At 47.1% G+C, this 16,297-nt stretch overlaps 1 protein-coding gene across 1 annotated transcript in view; it reads right to left on the bottom strand.

Annotated features, from left to right (window-relative positions):
* Positions 1-82: 82 nt before the first annotated feature.
* The window catches only part of LOC111846503 (N-terminal EF-hand calcium-binding protein 2-like), a 38,426-nt gene continuing 22,211 nt past the window's right edge, over positions 83-16,297 (bottom strand). Inside the window, exons 6-13 of the mRNA XM_023816724.2 lie at positions 13,221-13,357; positions 12,657-12,766; positions 11,560-11,639; positions 5,239-5,295; positions 3,781-3,893; positions 1,783-1,860; positions 1,478-1,569; positions 83-1,331 (exon numbers count right to left, since the gene is read on the bottom strand). Of these exons, the coding sequence (XP_023672492.2) occupies positions 1,303-1,331; positions 1,478-1,569; positions 1,783-1,860; positions 3,781-3,893; positions 5,239-5,295; positions 11,560-11,639; positions 12,657-12,766; positions 13,221-13,357 (696 nt within the window). The 3' untranslated portion in view covers positions 83-1,302. The remainder of the gene's footprint in view (positions 1,332-1,477; positions 1,570-1,782; positions 1,861-3,780; positions 3,894-5,238; positions 5,296-11,559; positions 11,640-12,656; positions 12,767-13,220; positions 13,358-16,297) is intronic.

Raw genomic sequence — 16,297 nt, forward strand, 5'->3', positions numbered from 1 at the left:
ATTTAGACACTGATATACAAAAGCAGGCAAGCTAATAGTTTAGTCTATGTGTAGCCCCCCCGCCCCCCTGCCCCCCCCCTTCATGACTGAGCACCTCACGTTATATCTTTCATAGCACCAACAATCAAGAAGTTCAACAATTTCACCAGTGTCCACTACACACCTGTTGGAGTCCATAAACTCACTGCATCACTGAACGTTTACTGAGATACACATCATCATATGAAATTCTATTAATCCAGTGAACAGTTATTCAAGTCACATTTTACTTCATACCGTTTCTTAATTTGTTTTTTTTTTTTCAAAAAAAGAAAATACATGAAAAGAGCCGCTATATTCCACTACGGGTGAGTTAAGGTTGTTATGATCATGCAGAACTTGGTAAGCAAAGGCTGCGATGATGTTCACAGCATCCATGGTGGGTGTACATCAGTTTGCACGAAATAACTTGCGTCCAAAGTGCTGTTTTCTACTCCCTGTTATCTAGAGCAGATCCTAGGAAGCTCCCTCAGCGTCGCCTAAACGCTTTCATATGGCATGCAGGGCCCTGACTTTGGAGGTATTACTGAGCTGGTTGCCATGCTCCTTGCTACATGACTGCGGATGTGAAAGGTTGTTGGGTCCAGGCCCCAGCACATCAGCCAAACAGCTGTTAGGGCTGGATTTTAAATAAATCTTGCTTTCTTAAAATCTTTTTTCCTCTATCTGTCGAGTTCTATCTGAAATACTTTCTTGCTTAAAAGCAGACTGTGGAGGAAACGACCACCACCTCTGAATTTGAGAACTTTGGTACTGCTCAGTTCCATTTGAGAGCCTGGGCAGAGGAACCTGCAGCCGCTAGATGTTGACATAAAGACTCACTGAATGAGTCCCTCTATAGTATGCTGCCACTAGGGGGCAGTGCCATGGTCTGACCATTAGCATCAGGCAGTGTTCCAAGACATCCTGAACAATCTATGCTACTCGGGGGCTGATATGGCGAATTACTTTCTTTAATAGATTTCAAAATGCGCTCTGAAATGACTTATTAATGCACGCGATGATAATAGAGTGGGTTGTGTTAGCATGGTGAGAGGGCAGGGCTCGGCAGAAGCTTCTGGCCTGCCCGTTTGGGCATGGAGCAGCACAAGGGAGGGATGGTGGATGCCGTTTTCCTTCAGTCTGCCGCAGCAGGATGTCGAACGGTGTCCTGAACGAGCGTTTGAGCGCCAAGTCATGACAGGAGACGCGAGAATAAATAAACAAACGATAAAAAAGTGGGTACCGACTACAGCGGGTTGTGGGCAGGGCAGCTCAGCCACGTCAGTCCCTGCTGAAGGAGCACCAGGCAGCTGGAGGAGGAGAGGAGGGAGTCAGAGATACACCAAAGGCCAGCCGCAGCAGGAAATGACATCACACTCGGAATAACAATAGAGCCTGAGCACTCGCAGGTCAGCTGAATACAGACTGGACCATGTTGGGGGGGCGGGCATTTCACCTGGCACGGCGACAGTGCTCACAGCCTCTGGCTGGCACAGCGTGTCCACCTTCACGTGCTGGAAGGCCTTGTAGGTCCTGCTCTGGAGGTGCCTGGGGGGAAGGACGGCCATGAGGACCGAAAGCCAATCAGGACGTCAAACACTGTCCACAGGAAGCAGAGGACGCTTTGAAGACACTGAGAGTAAATTCCCCTGAGTTAGTGATGGCAAACGTGCTCAGGATATCTGTCTCACTTTGGGAAAAAACATCTGCGGTGTCTGGCAGCTGCAGGTTCACACAGCTTTAAAAACATGTCCGTCTTACCTTTTCCATTCTCCTGCTCCTTCCCAGAACTCATACACAACAAAGGACAGGCCGTCTGGCAGCCTCACAGCCGTGACACTGAGGGGGGAAGGGAAAAGAGAGGAGAGCAGAGGCTCAGAGAGGGAGAAGTCTGCCTTGCTCCCCGAATGGCGACGGGGCTAATATCACAGGAAGCCTAAACCGACAGGGACTAGAATGTCGGTCTCAGTCTCTGCAGGAGGAAGACAGTACGCAGCACATAAAGGACTGACTGAAAGTGAGCAAGGGGTTATTGTTCGAGGTTCACATGTAAAGGTAGAAATCACAGGTCAAAAATGAATCAGACATATCGATGTGCTTTATACGTTCTATACTGTTCCATGGTACATGTAATGTCCATAAGGCCTGAAGCATCTCATCGTTCTTGGAAATATTCCAGATGTTGTTTTTTTGTTTCTGCTCATCTGATAAAAACCCTTAAATGACATTTAATTAAATTCAAGTGACACTCGAACAACGTTGATTTGATTACAGAATCTCTCGTAAAGAGCTCAGCTGAGATCCGGTGACTGACGACTCACCACGTTTTCATTCTCAAACCGCTCTGTGACCCTCCTTGTGAAGAGGAGCACAATCATCCTGGAGGGTTTTGCCCCTTCAGGATGGAGATCGCCACAGGATGAACGTAATCACTGAGAATGGCTTTGCGTTTATAATCCCCCCCTCTGAGGAGCTAAGTGGACTCAACCTATGCCAGGAAATTGCACGGCCTGCCATAAGAGAACTGCCACACCCCTTCTCTGTAGGAAACTCCACTCGAGGCTGGGGGGGAGGGGATCTTCCTTTTCCATAAGTGAGCGTGTTTGTTTATTGAGAATCAAACTCAGAATCCTTTTATTTGCCAAGTATAACAAGTACATGGAATTTATTAAACATGCAATCAAGACAAACGCACAAGATAATAAATATGGATAAAAATCAAATAGAAATAAAAACAAGAATAACGATGCTATTTATAAACATGCAGATGTATAAATAATGGTGAGGCAAGTTGTAGGGCGCAAGCAGCTTTGCGGTGTGTGCAAATAACCTTATAAGACCAAGACAAGCATGAAATTTGCACAGCGAGTGAGTAAAGGTGAGAAGGTTCCGGATGTGACAGTGTGCTTCTCGTGGGGGTGTCCCACCATACCCCGCCTTCCTGCTCAACGGAACACTGCCATTCTCCTCTCACCCACTTCATTTACAAAAAAGCTAGACTCACCATCTTTATCAAGGATGTGCCCAGATACGCTTAAGTTTATTTTATCGTTTTATCCTATTTCACACATTTGAGGTTCCCTGCTCTGTTTTGCCTCAAAAACAACTGCAGGACTGTAAACCTCTAGCCATCTGTCAGTCAAGATGTGCACCCCTAATCAAGGATGTGTAAGAGGATGTGTAAGAGGATGTGTAAGACCACAGTCCTTATGTTAGATATGATCATGCTACCAAGCCTAAGAAACATTTTTGGTCTTAGGGGATTCCCTCGCTTTAAGAGAGTTCCCCAGTTGTTTCCACATCTGCCACTGGGTGGCAGTGTTTTCACAGGGACTTAACCATCCAGGAACATCAGCATAATGCAGCTTATGTACAGTCCAACACTGATTCTGTCAGACAGACAGGGGGAGCCACATACTCACAGAGAGACAGATGGACAGCCAGTCGAGCACTGATACTGTCAGACAGACAAGGGGAGCAACACAAGCACAGACAGACAGACAGCCAGCTGAGCACTGATGCTGTCAGACAGACAGGGGGAGCCACATACAGACAGACAGGCAGACAGACAGACAGCCAAGCACTGACCTGGTCAGACAGACAGGAAGAGCTACACAGACAGGTTCTGATACTGTCAGACAGATGGGGGGGAGCCACAAACTCACAAACAGACAGATAGACAGACAGACAGCCAAGCACTGATGCTGTCAGGCAGACAGCAAGAATCACCCAGACAGATAAATGGACAGCTACACTCACTGGAAGCAGTCTTTCTCTGCAGACAGGATCTTCAAGTATTGCTTCAGAGCTTCACAGAAGTTTGATAGCTGCTGCTGAGACACAACCATCTCCTGACGGACCAGGTGAAGGGACTGTTTAAAGAAAAAAGGAGGACAGTCAACAGAGAAAGGAGGACAGGACCCATTAGAAGGCACCACAAATATGAAAACAGACTGCACATAGGGCTGCGACAGGTGACCAATCAGATCAGACAGATGTTCCCACTGCCCTGCCTTTTAATTTCCAACTGTCCTTTCCCTTTAGTATTGTCATTTTCAGTGAAAGAGAAAAGGTTATGTGTAGCAGATGCCTATACGGACTAATTGCCGCTGTGAATAAGCCCCTTTTTCAACCCAGATTCAATAAGAATGCTAATTGAAGTCTGAGTTTCTATTCCATTCAAATCTTCATTTAGAAGTCAGAACTGACAGACTTCTTACAAGCATAGAATGGAATGCAGAGCTGTGTGTCCGTGCATCTATGTGCACGGGACAGAGTGCAGATCCGCGCCTCCATGTGCACGGGATGGAGCGCAGAGCCGTGCATCAGCGCCTCTATGTACACGGGACAGAGTGGAGATCCGTGCATCAGCGCCTCTATGTACACGGGACAGAGTGCAGATCCGTGCATCAGCGCCTCTATGTACACGGGACAGAGTGCAGATCCGTGCATCAGCGCCTCTATGTGCACGGGACAGAGCGCAGAGCCGTGCATCAGCGCCTCTATGTACACGGGACAGAGCGCAGAGCCGTGCATCAGCGCCTCTATGTGCATGGGGCAGAGCGCACACAGAGCCATGTGTCTATGTGTCTGTGTGTCTGCGCGCATGGGGATTGGGGAGGGGTGTGTGCTTGATGCTGAATTCGCCATGACGATCTTGGTGAGGAGATCAGATTCATCCTCTGTCTCAAAAACACTGGGTCCGTTCTACGTGTCAGACGTCATGTAATCCATTATGCTCCTATACAAAGACAGCAGTGAAGCATGATGCCAGACTTCGTCACGCTTATACGTGTCATGTGGGACAGCTGAACCCTCCTTTCTGACACATCAGCTCAGATCACAATCAGGTTTTATTTAGCATATTTTGGAAGCAAGTGGTCTAAAAATTCTATGCGCTAGATTTTCCAGAGGCAATTAACAGACAAAAAGCTCTCTACTGCCTCCATGATTCGTGCTGACATTCTGTGTCATCGGAGGCTTGAGGTCTGTAATTTGCTCTGTAACACATGGTTGTTCTTAAGATGCAAACATTCACGCTGATGCGATTTAGTAATTCAGCAGGCTTTCTGATTAACTGGAAAGTTGCAATTCCATCCAAGACCACCAGTGTCACTGTTGCATGTGAATGAACTTGTGACATGTTTACGGCTGTGATTGCATCCCCGTAATTTCGATGGTACGACCTTAAACCCTTTAGCCACGAATGCTACTTACTGCGCTGGGTGTGCAGTCGGTGTCTGACAGCCTTTGCTGCAGGTCAAACCACACCGTCTGCAATAACAAACAATAGGACAACTGAGCATAAATTATTGTAATTCGCAATTATTATTCACTTTAGGGGAAATGGCCTAACATACCACTCCCACAACATCAGCAGAGTGAACTCTCAGTTAAAACCTCTCACACTAGGATTTGAGAGTGCAACTGATGTTGATCAACTGACGATGACCCTTCTGTTTCGCGACTTCCCCCGTCATGGTTTTGGCATACGAAATTAAATGGGAATTTTTGGTGAGTTTTTCGGAGTTTTGTGAAAGCTGCAGACGACACATGAAAAGTTTAGCAACTCATAAATGCATAAAATGTATGTACAGTACTGGTTTGGAGGGCACTAAGCATGTTTACGGCAGTCTCTCATGTGATATCGCACAGTGATCTTTGAATCTTGCATTTCTGATATCTTTTCACTTCGCTACATTCGGTAACCAAGGGGCCCAAAAAACTGTATGTGGTTTTTCCAGAATCCAAGGGACCTGATCCCCTAACCCTCATGGTGTGGAGGGAACGACATTGGTTCCATTCACTGTCTGATCAAAACCACTTTCAAAAGTTCAAATGGTTTATTAATGAAAAAGTTTTCCTAAAGGAACCCAAGTCACAAGGCCTTCACACACCACAACGTGAGAGGGAGCTGGTGGTACTGAGAGATATCCCTCCCAAAATGCATGTCAGATCTCCAGAAATTGTACAAGATTTAATTTTCTTAGTAGCTGTCAGAGGCGGGGAGTCGAGTCATTGACTAACAACTCGACTTGGGCTCAAGTCACAAATTTGATGACTTGTGACTCGACTCGACACAACTGATGAAAAACTTGGACTCAACTTGGACTTGAGGGCAAATGACTCAAGACTTGGACCTGACTTGGACCCTATGACTTGAGACTTGGACCCAGCATGGACTTGAGAAGTCTTAAGGTTATAGTCCCCCTCTGGATATCATAACGTTAATTTCATCATTATTAATAATCTGCTGTCTGCCTTTTCAGTTGGCTGAATGCTAGGTCTCCTGAGATAGTTTGTTGGAAAGATGCATCACTCTCCGCATATACATAGTCATAAAAACTGTGTGAGGAGAACTGTGACAGAGTGGAGACTTTGCCTACAAAGTACTGTGGCAAGTTTTTGCTGCAGCAAGTTTTAATCACTAATGGTAAAAAAACTGACATAGGTAGGGACTCATGTTACATAACTCACAACTTCACTTGAGTCACAAATTTGATGACTATCAAAAATCATGGAAAGACAAGGACTTCACTTGGGCTTGGCACATGACTTGACACTTGACTAGGACTTCCAATATTTTGACTTGAGATTTGAGTCAGATTTGCCAAGGAGTGACTTGTTCCCATTCCGAGGAGCTGTCAGGATAAGCGTGTGTTAATATCACCCAGGTAAACTGTAACATGCTGTCTGTTGTATGATATTTTGAAAGACCAGTTAATTGGCTGCAATAAAACGTTAATCATTATAATGAAAAGTGTTTCATTATTCCATCCATCCACCCATCATCTACTGCTTTTCCGGGTCGGGTCGCAGGGGCAGCAGTCTAAGCAGGGAAACCCAGACTTCCCTCTCCCCGGCCACTTCGTCCAGCTCCTCTGGGGGAATCCCGAGGTGTTCCCAGGCCAGATGGGAGACGTAGTCTCTCCAGTGTGTCCTGGGTCTTCCCCGGGGCCTCCTCCCAGTGGGACATGCCCGGAACACCTCACCAGGGAGGCATCCAGGAGGCATCCTGACCAGATGTCCGAGCCACCTCATCTGGTCCCTTTTGATGCAGAGGAGCAGCGGCTCTACTCTGAATCCCTCCTGAATGACCAAGCTCCTCACCCTATCTCTAAGGGACAGTCCAGCCACTCTGCAGAGGAAACCCATTTCGGCCACTTCTATTCACAATCTCATTCTTTTGGTCACTACCCACAGCTCATGACCATAGGTGAGGGGAGGAACGTAGATCGACTGGTAAATCGAGAGCTTTGACCTTTGGCTCAGCTCCTTCTTCACCACGACAGACCGATGCAGCGCCTGCATCACTGCTGACGCCGCACCGATCCGCCTGTCAATCTCCCGTTCCATCCTTCATTCACTATAGTGAACAAGACCCTGAGATGCTTAAACTCCTCCACTTGGGGAAGGGCCTCCTCCCCAACCTGGAGAGAGCACTCCACTCTTTTCTGGCTGAGGACCATGGTCTCGGATTTGGAGGTGCTGATTTTCATCCCAACCGCTTCACACTCAGCTGCGAACTGCTCCAGTGAGAGCCGAAGGTCACGGTTTGATGAGGCCAACAGAACCACATCATCTGCAAAAAGCAGAGACCTAATCCTGAGGTCACCAAACCGGACACCCTCAATGCCCTGGCTACGCCTAGAAATTCTGTCCATAAAAGTTATGAACAGAATCGGTAACAGAGGGCAGCCCTGGTGGAGTCCAACCCTCACCGGAAATGAGTCCGACTTACAATGCGGAGCAAGCTCTGACACCGGTTGTACAGGGACCGAACAGCCCTTATAAGGTAGCCCAGCACCCCATACTCCCAGAGCACTCCCACATAGGGCTCCCCGAGGGACGTGGTCAAATGCCTTCTCCAAGTCCACAAAGCACACGTAGACTGATTGGGCAAACTCCCACGCACCCTCCAGGACCCTGCCGAGAGTATAGAGCTGGTCCACTGTTCCACGGCCAGGGCGAAAACCACACTGCTCCTCCTGAATCTGAGGTTCGACTATCCGACGGACTCTCCTCTCCAGCACCCCTGAATAGACCTTATCAGGAAGGCTGAGGAGTGTGATCCCCCTATAGTTGGAACACACCCTCCAGTCCCCCTTCTTGAAGAGGGGGACCACCACCCCGGTCTGCCAGTTCAGAGGTACTGCCCCTGATGTCCATGCGATGCTGCAGATGCGTGTCAACCAGGACAGCCCCACAGCATCCAGAGCCTTGAGGACACTTTTTAACCACCTCAGCGACCTCCACCCCAGAGTCCACCCTCAGGCTCTGCTTCCTTATTGGAAGGCGTGTCGGTGGGATTGAGGAGGTCTTCGAAGTATTCCTTCCACCGACCCACAATGTCCCGAGCTCTCCCCTCTCCTCACCCGAGTGTCCAATACATGCACCCGCAAGTCCGATGACACGACCACAAAGTCGATCATTGAGCTGCGGCCTAGGGTGTCCTGGTGCCAAGTGCACATATGGACACCCTTATGCTTGAACATGGTGTTCATTATGGACAATCCGTGACGAGCACAGAAGTCCAATAACAAAACACCACTCAGGTTCAGATTGGGGGGGCCGTTCCTCCCAATCACGCCCCTCCAGGTCTCACTGTCATTGAAGTCCCCCAGCAGAACAAAAGAGTCCCCAGGAGGAGCGCTCTCCAACCCCCCATCTAAGGACTCCAAGAAGGGTGGGTATTCTGAACTGCCGTTTGGTGCATAAGCGCAAACAACAGTCAGGACCCGTCCCCCCACCCGAAGGTGAAGGGAGGCGACCCTCTCGTCCACCGCGGTAAACCCCAATGTACAGGCGCCCAGCCAGGGGACAATAAGTTTGCCCACCCCTGCTTAGTGCCCCTCCCCGTGAGCAACTCCAGAGTGGAAGAGGGTCCAACCCCCTTCAAGGAGACTGGTTCCAGAGCCCAAGCCGTGCGTCGAGGTGTACCCTACTATATCTAGTTGGAACCTCACAACCTCGCGTACCAGATCAGGCGCCTTCCCCATCAGAGAGGTGACGTTCCATGTCCCTAGAGCTAGCTTCTGCAGCCGAGGATCAGACCGCCAAGGGCCCTGCCTTCGGCCACTGCCGAATCTTTAATGTCATTTCTCTGTGTGTATAAATGAACATGAAGGATCTGGGTTTGGAACCGAAGCAGAACATTGGAATCATGCATGAGCCCTGGTGATGCTGGGGACCTGCGGCTCGGGCTTCCAGGCTTGGATCAGCACTAAGGAGCATCTGCAGGGAGCTGAGAGGACAGTAACTCAACAGCGGGCTGCTCGAGGCCACTATTGTGCCCGTTCCTCAAGGGACACGTCTGCTAAGGTTTTAGAAAGTGTCTCTGGCGCCTTGCGTGTCTCTGCCATCAAGACATGCATCCGAGACTGCATTTACGTTTTATTTACTTATGCTTTTTGAGGAAGCGGAGGTATACAGTCCTGAGAGCGATCGGTCCAAGTAGTGAAATCACTGCACAATATGAACCTTCATAGGCACAGTGTCCTCCCCTGCTGAACCACCCCCCCCCCACCCTCCCAGCATCTCTCAAAGTCACCGTTACCAGTTTCCACTCAGCAAACTTCCCTCCATCCCCAGTTAAATCCCTCTTTCCAGAACAATGGAATCACATCTAACCCCAGACCTCTTTCTTAAAGGAACGGTGCCGCGTTCCCCACAGCGGGAAATGAAAGCCCCCATGCTGTTTAATCTGTATAATCTCCACCCCCATGTCTTATGCATCCAGTTCCCTTCATTAAATAAGCTTCCCCCCCTGAAAAGATAAAACCCCTCAATATGGAGCCACACACAGACCTCTTTCTGCGCGCTGAAATGATATTGGTGCATGCTTGTGGTACAGCACACATTATTAAATGGGCCTTTAGTATTTTACCAGCATCTTACCATCGTCAAACTAAAACACCAAAATTGCTTCATTCTCAAACCTACAAATGCATAATTATCGTACACTTAACAGCATCAGCTATTTGCTTAAACAAAACATTAGAAAAAATGTTTCACTACGTCAGTGGTCCTATATCATACTGCTGTCAACAAACTACATCGGTCAGCTTTTAATGTCTACCTGTTATTGTATCTAACAGCAAGAATTACTGTTGCTGTTCATTGTGCTTGATGTGACAAAGAAAGTAATGTGATTTGATTGGAAACTGCTCTGCACCGGAAGCCTTGGGGTGCCTTCTGCTACACCCCCTCTCTGTATCCACTTGTCAGTTTTATTGGCCTCTGATGCCACGTTTGGATAAGGATGGTACTCCGTGCTTCATACTAAAATCCACGGTTTCGTGCCTCACAAAAACGGAATAAATTGGACAATGCCAAGGCTGCTCTACCATGTCCAAAGTGTGTCCCAGTGCAATTGAGCGAGACGTACAGACGTGAAGGCAGAGCTGGGTAAAGGAGGGAAAGCCTGAGCACTAAGGCCGGCCCTGGTGGTTTGTTTCCCTGCGTCCGTCACTGATGCCGCGTGAAAAATGAAACCGCACAGGAGCTGATGGATACAATCGGGTGTACAGATCTAACTCCCGAAAGCAGCCGTGTTGTACACAAAAACAGGTCATATTGCAGATCAGAAATGGACGGGGTGGGGGGGGGGGGTTGCTTGTTGTCTAAATATTTAGATCTGGTATCTCAGACCTGCTCCCAGGGGGCGCTGCAGAGGCCAGTACCCTGTGCTCATCTATAGTTCCTCAGTCTCACACAGTATTCGCTCCTTTGTTACATGGCACACGCTGTTTTAAAGTTCAGGTCCCACCAAAGTCTTACCAACACAATCCCCCCAAACATGTGACACTTTTAGATTTTGAAAATGTTGATATTTTTATGGCCAGAGACCAAGAACTTCAGCGTTTCACTACGTTTCTCAGCTCTCAGACAAACATGTTTACAGACACCTGGAGATTGGCAGGTTTAAAATACATTTGGACAAACAGACCAGGTATTGGGGGCTACGGGTCACACAGCACTAAGGGTATATTCTGTCAACTTTATCAGAGGAAACCACAACAACTGGTGTCCTGAAGATTTGGATTATTGAAAGAGATACTTCATAGCATGCAGGACAACAAATAATCAGAGTAAAAGTGGTATGGAATGACAAGCAGCAATGAAGCCATCTAAGAAAGTCTCTGCTAAATGAGATGTTTCTGTGAAGCTTTGTGAAGGATCAGTGAAGTGTCACCTTGCTGGTGAGGTTGACCATCACTTTAGATTGTGGAGCAGAAGATCTGGAACTGCCAGAGATGAATGATTCTCACATTTAATTTTCAGCTCAGCTCCCAAACTTGGCACTTCATTGTATTTATATAAACCTGGCACTAATTAATGTGTGATTAACATGAATCCATCCATCAACAGGACACGAGTCACAAACTGCTCATCCATCCATCAATGTCATTTCAGATGAGTTAACGGTCTTGTCACTGAACACAGGTGCCGCTTGGGATAAGGATGATGTTTCCACGAATAAAATGAGTGAGTGCAATTTCCCATGATGCTGAGGCTGACATGTATCTGACATCATACCTTGCTCTCCAGCCGTCCAATCAGCTCTGCCAGGCGGTTGACCTGCACTTCCAGACTCTCTTTCTTCACCTCAGCAGACCCTGCCAGGGGATGGACAAAAAGCATGTCAGCCGCAGATATGCAACAGGACACCAGGGCTGGTCCCGACGGCCACGTTCACCCATCGCTGGGGCCCGTAGTGAAGATCGGCACCTCCTATCTTCTGGCACTAAATGAAGGCTTCAGAAATACAGCTGCAATATCACTATAGCAACAGGCCAGTTAAAGTGAACCTGCGAGGACGAAAGTGCCTCATTTAACTCCCTCTTCAGTAATTAGAGATTCTTTGCTTGCTAGGCTAAGAACTTCTTGTCCTTCACCGTAAGGGTCATTGTGCAGAAGATTACTGCCCTGAGTAAATGGACATAAAGCACAGCGAGGCCAGCATCAGCCAGAGCCTTAGCGAACAAGCGTCAGTGGCTAATTTATCTGTGCCACAGCAGGCTTGTTGGGGTTTAGAATCATGCTGGAGGGACCCATGAATATCGGGTCAGCTGAATCAGCCAATCAGTGGGCAGCAAGGATACAAGGAAGAAGAAGAAGAACGTGGGGCAAAATGGAATGGAAAACAAGCAATGACATCATGGGGAAGCACTCTGCAGCACAGCCCTGGTTAAACTGTGAAATTGTAGCTGGGAGCAGCAGAGTGAAGTCTTTCATTGCCTAATTAAAAACTTAGACATTAGCATTTCCCTTTGAAAGAGGGATATTTCAATGTATTTTCTTATTAATGAAAGACAAAAGGCAGAAGACAATTGTCTAAGAATGAATTGCTCCAATGGACACAGAATGATGTTGTACAATCCCAGCGGGCTGAGTTCCTCCCAAAAGTTCACAAGTGAAACAGGGGCCAACCAGCACCAGAGGTACCAAACGCAGTGCCAGGTCAGCCATGTTTCATGGAGTTAATAGCCTTGCTCAGGGGCCCAATGGAGACATGGCTACTCTGCTGAGGATGGGATTCAAATTAGCAACCATCTGCTCACAAGCACAGAGGCTAAACCCACCAAGCCATACAGCCTCCCAGAGGACAGGTCCTCGCGAGATTGGGGCCCCACCTGAATAGGGGCCGATAGTCCTCATGGTGTCCTTAGTGCTGACTCTGTCGTTCTGGGGGTAGTCCGGCACTAAGTTGGAGCCTGGGCCACGTGCTCCTGCCTGGCTTGGCCTAAGAGCGAAAGGGCAAAGGTTAACCGTGAAAATGAAAAAAGAAACTTCAGAAATCATTTAAAAAAACTGTCTTATTGGGAAAACTAAGGTAAACAAAAACAAAGCAATCCTATGTTTGCTGTAGCAAACAAAAATATGTGACTCTCAAATTTAAGAAAAAGACTGCAGATGACCAAAGATGGGGTACAGAGCAGAGAGATGGGATTCTGATTGTGATATTCACTACTGGGTAAAGAGTTTCTCCAAGCAGTGAATGTTTTCCTTTCTGCTCATGCCTGTTTATTCTGGGTGCTGTCCAAGTTCCTACAAGTTGAGCCTTATTATTTACCATAAATCCACAGATTTTTTTTCATATATCATCCATCAAGATGAACCTGTTTTGTCTATCAATATTCTTCCCAACAAAGTAACCTGAACACAACAGGACCACCTAGCTTGGATGTAAAGCTCACTCTGACTGGCCGTGCTGTTCATCAATGGCATCCACAGCACTCTCCACTGAGTTCAGCAGGGACTGGATCTGATTGGCTGACTCCTTCAACAGGAAGCGAGTCACAAACTGCTCCATGTTGGTGCCCTGCTCATACACCTGCAGAGAAACAAAAGCACTAGACAAGTGATTCTTAGTGCAATAGGACAGACACGGAAACACACACACACACCTACACACACACAGACACACACACACACACACATGTAGGGTAAACATATCCTTATGGGGACTGCTCATTCATTTCAATGGCAAAAATGCTAACGCTAACTATGACAACCTTAACCCCTACCCTGCCCTAAACATAACCATAAGTAACCTAACAAAATACAAGAGTTTTTGCATTTTTAGTTTTTTCATAGCAGTCACCAATATTTATAAAATAGAGTTTTCCCTTATGGGGACATAAGGATAGGTAAACCCGCTCACACATACACACACACACACACACACCATAAGTAACCAAACGAAATACGAGACTTTTGGCATTTTTAGTTTTTTGATTGCATTGAGTCCCCTTGTGGTGGGCAAAAAAATGGTTCCCACAACTTCAAAATAACAGGTTTTTAATCACAGTAAAGACCTAAAACAGGCAGTCAGCTTGAACACAGTGAAGTTGTGCTCTGAAGTTAGGATGTTACCAGCAAAGAAGAATCAATTTGCAATAAGCTCATACACATCCAGATATCCTGAGTTTTGCTTGGGTTGGTTGAGGTTGGGTGGGGGTTCTGTGATCAGCCTCGCCGAGCACAGGGCTGTTCTGGAACTGAATGGAAAATGCTGACGCACTAAGAGCCAAAGCAGCAAGACCACACACATGCTCACCTTAAGTACTCAGATTATGGTGATTTTCTCCTGTTTCCCTCGCATTGTAGCGAACAATCCTTAACCCACAGCACCGAGAACCAGAAACAGATCAAATGTCTACATTCTTTCAGTTTCTTTCTTTTTTTAAATGCAGAAAACAAATCGATGTTTGCTTCCTCTTTCAGCTTTTCGGTAAGATCGTGTAGCAGGTTAGCTGAATAAGCAGATTACGAAAAACTGGCAGATATTCGAAGGGCATTTGTCTTGGGTCAGTGTCCACAGTCTCTTGACCCTGCACCCCCTTGGCATTCATCGGGTAGGGGGTCAGAGTCAGTGAACTTCATGGAGTATCTGAGGACCTAAAGGTAATCCTGATCCAGCCATGTCTCCCCCAGCTTGGACTTCTCTCTGATCTTCCGGCTATGATTTATAGTAAGACATTATGTAACGTCTCTGACAGCCTGACTGTCCATCACGTCATTTGGTTATTTAGCAGAAACTTTTATCCAAAGCGACATTCAGCTGAGGAAGCAGGGTCAGCCATTTACCGGTGTAACTGCCCAAAGGACGACCTTCCGATCACAGGCACAACCTCCTAACCTGCTGAGCCACACACTCTATATAAGCTTTTCCCCAAAACCAACTCCACTTTCCCACTTCAAACATCTTCGTCTATGAACCACGATAAATTTCTAGACTCCTTCTGTGCCATTTTCTCTATCTCTGAGTTTTGTGTGTGCATATGTGTGAGAAGGTCTGCTTACTTGCCCTCTCAGAGGAAGTCTTCGTTTTTGTTTTTTTTACAAAGGTGCCTTCAATAAATGTTTTGCATACGTCGCTGTCTGGTTGCTAGGATACCAAAAAAATTACTTTCAACTCGAGACACCACTGTGGTGCCTGGGCTGAGAAATACTTATTCCTTAAAATAGATTGGAGCTATTTTTAATTTAAAATTTATAAGAGCTCAGACTGGAACTGTGCTCTTTCTATGTGTATATATGCAAACGCCTGCATATGATGAAGTGTACGAGGGATTCTTAATGCGCCATTTCATACGCAGTTTCACTGCACTCAGTCATGCATTTTAACATGAGTGTCGTTTCCACTGACCTACATTTTGTGCATCTCGAAGATGCAAATCGTTAATAGAAATACTCAAATTTTGAAAAAAAAGCCTCTAACAGCCTCAAAAAGTCTTTACATTCACTTGAGGTGGTTTCTGCGGCAAGTAAAAAAAAACAGAATTTGCGAATTAGTAGATATGTAGGACATAAGATAAATGATTATTAGTTCTTCTACAGCTACTTATTCAAGGAAAGTATGAGACTTGGATCTTAATCTTGCAGGATGCTAAATGATAAATATTATTCATATGAAATCCATTAACGATTCAAAATCCGACTTTGACGACTTATAGAAAATCAACTTATAACTGGCACAAAACTTTGCTGGAAGGTTTTGTCAGAAATCCTGGATCATTACCTTCTGGTCTTTGGACCTCACGTCACCAAACGGTAAACCTCACTGGGGATTTCCGCAGACCAGCATCCACACAATCAAGGCTGGGGCACGAATTTCATCCCCTGTCCACTTGTTTCAAGAGGCATGTCCAATATATTGTGAAAGGGGGGTACAGCTGTGCTGGGGCGGGGGGGGGGGGGGCAGTGTCCTGCCAGTGGACGCTTACGTTATTGCCCAGCAGCTGAGAGATCTCCTTGGCAGTGACTCCTACCTTGCGCCATTGCTAATCTGACCATGGCTATCTTTACTGCATCACACTGTGTCGAGCCAGTCGGATGTATCCTCATAGAATTCTGCAGCTGCTGCTGCTGACTTTCTCACCATTGATGGCCTGTCTTTGAGGTCGACTTCCCCACGGGTCGGGAAGGAGTTCTAAAGTAAGCGGGCCGGGCCAGACGAACGAGGATCCCTGCCATCACAAGAGTGCTGCAAAGACTTCCCTCGTGCTGCAAGACCCACGACTTGAGACTAATCAGAGATGCAGGCTTTGTCCCTGTGCGATCGCGCGGAACTGTAACACGTTCCGCGGAGGGGTGACGAGCCAAGCAGAACCAACTGCATTTTCATCCTGCTCCACCACAGCGAGGTGCATTCAGGCCAAAGACGGGAGACTAATGAGCTACAGTGGCCGGATTTAGCAACTGCGAAAGCCAGGGATTGTAATCGGGAAAAACTACAGTGTTACAGCATGATGACTCAATATCCTCTAAG

Source organism: Paramormyrops kingsleyae, chromosome 11 (assembly GCF_048594095.1).
Source record: "Paramormyrops kingsleyae isolate MSU_618 chromosome 11, PKINGS_0.4, whole genome shotgun sequence".
In the NCBI taxonomy this organism is placed as follows: domain Eukaryota; kingdom Metazoa; phylum Chordata; class Actinopteri; order Osteoglossiformes; family Mormyridae; genus Paramormyrops; species Paramormyrops kingsleyae.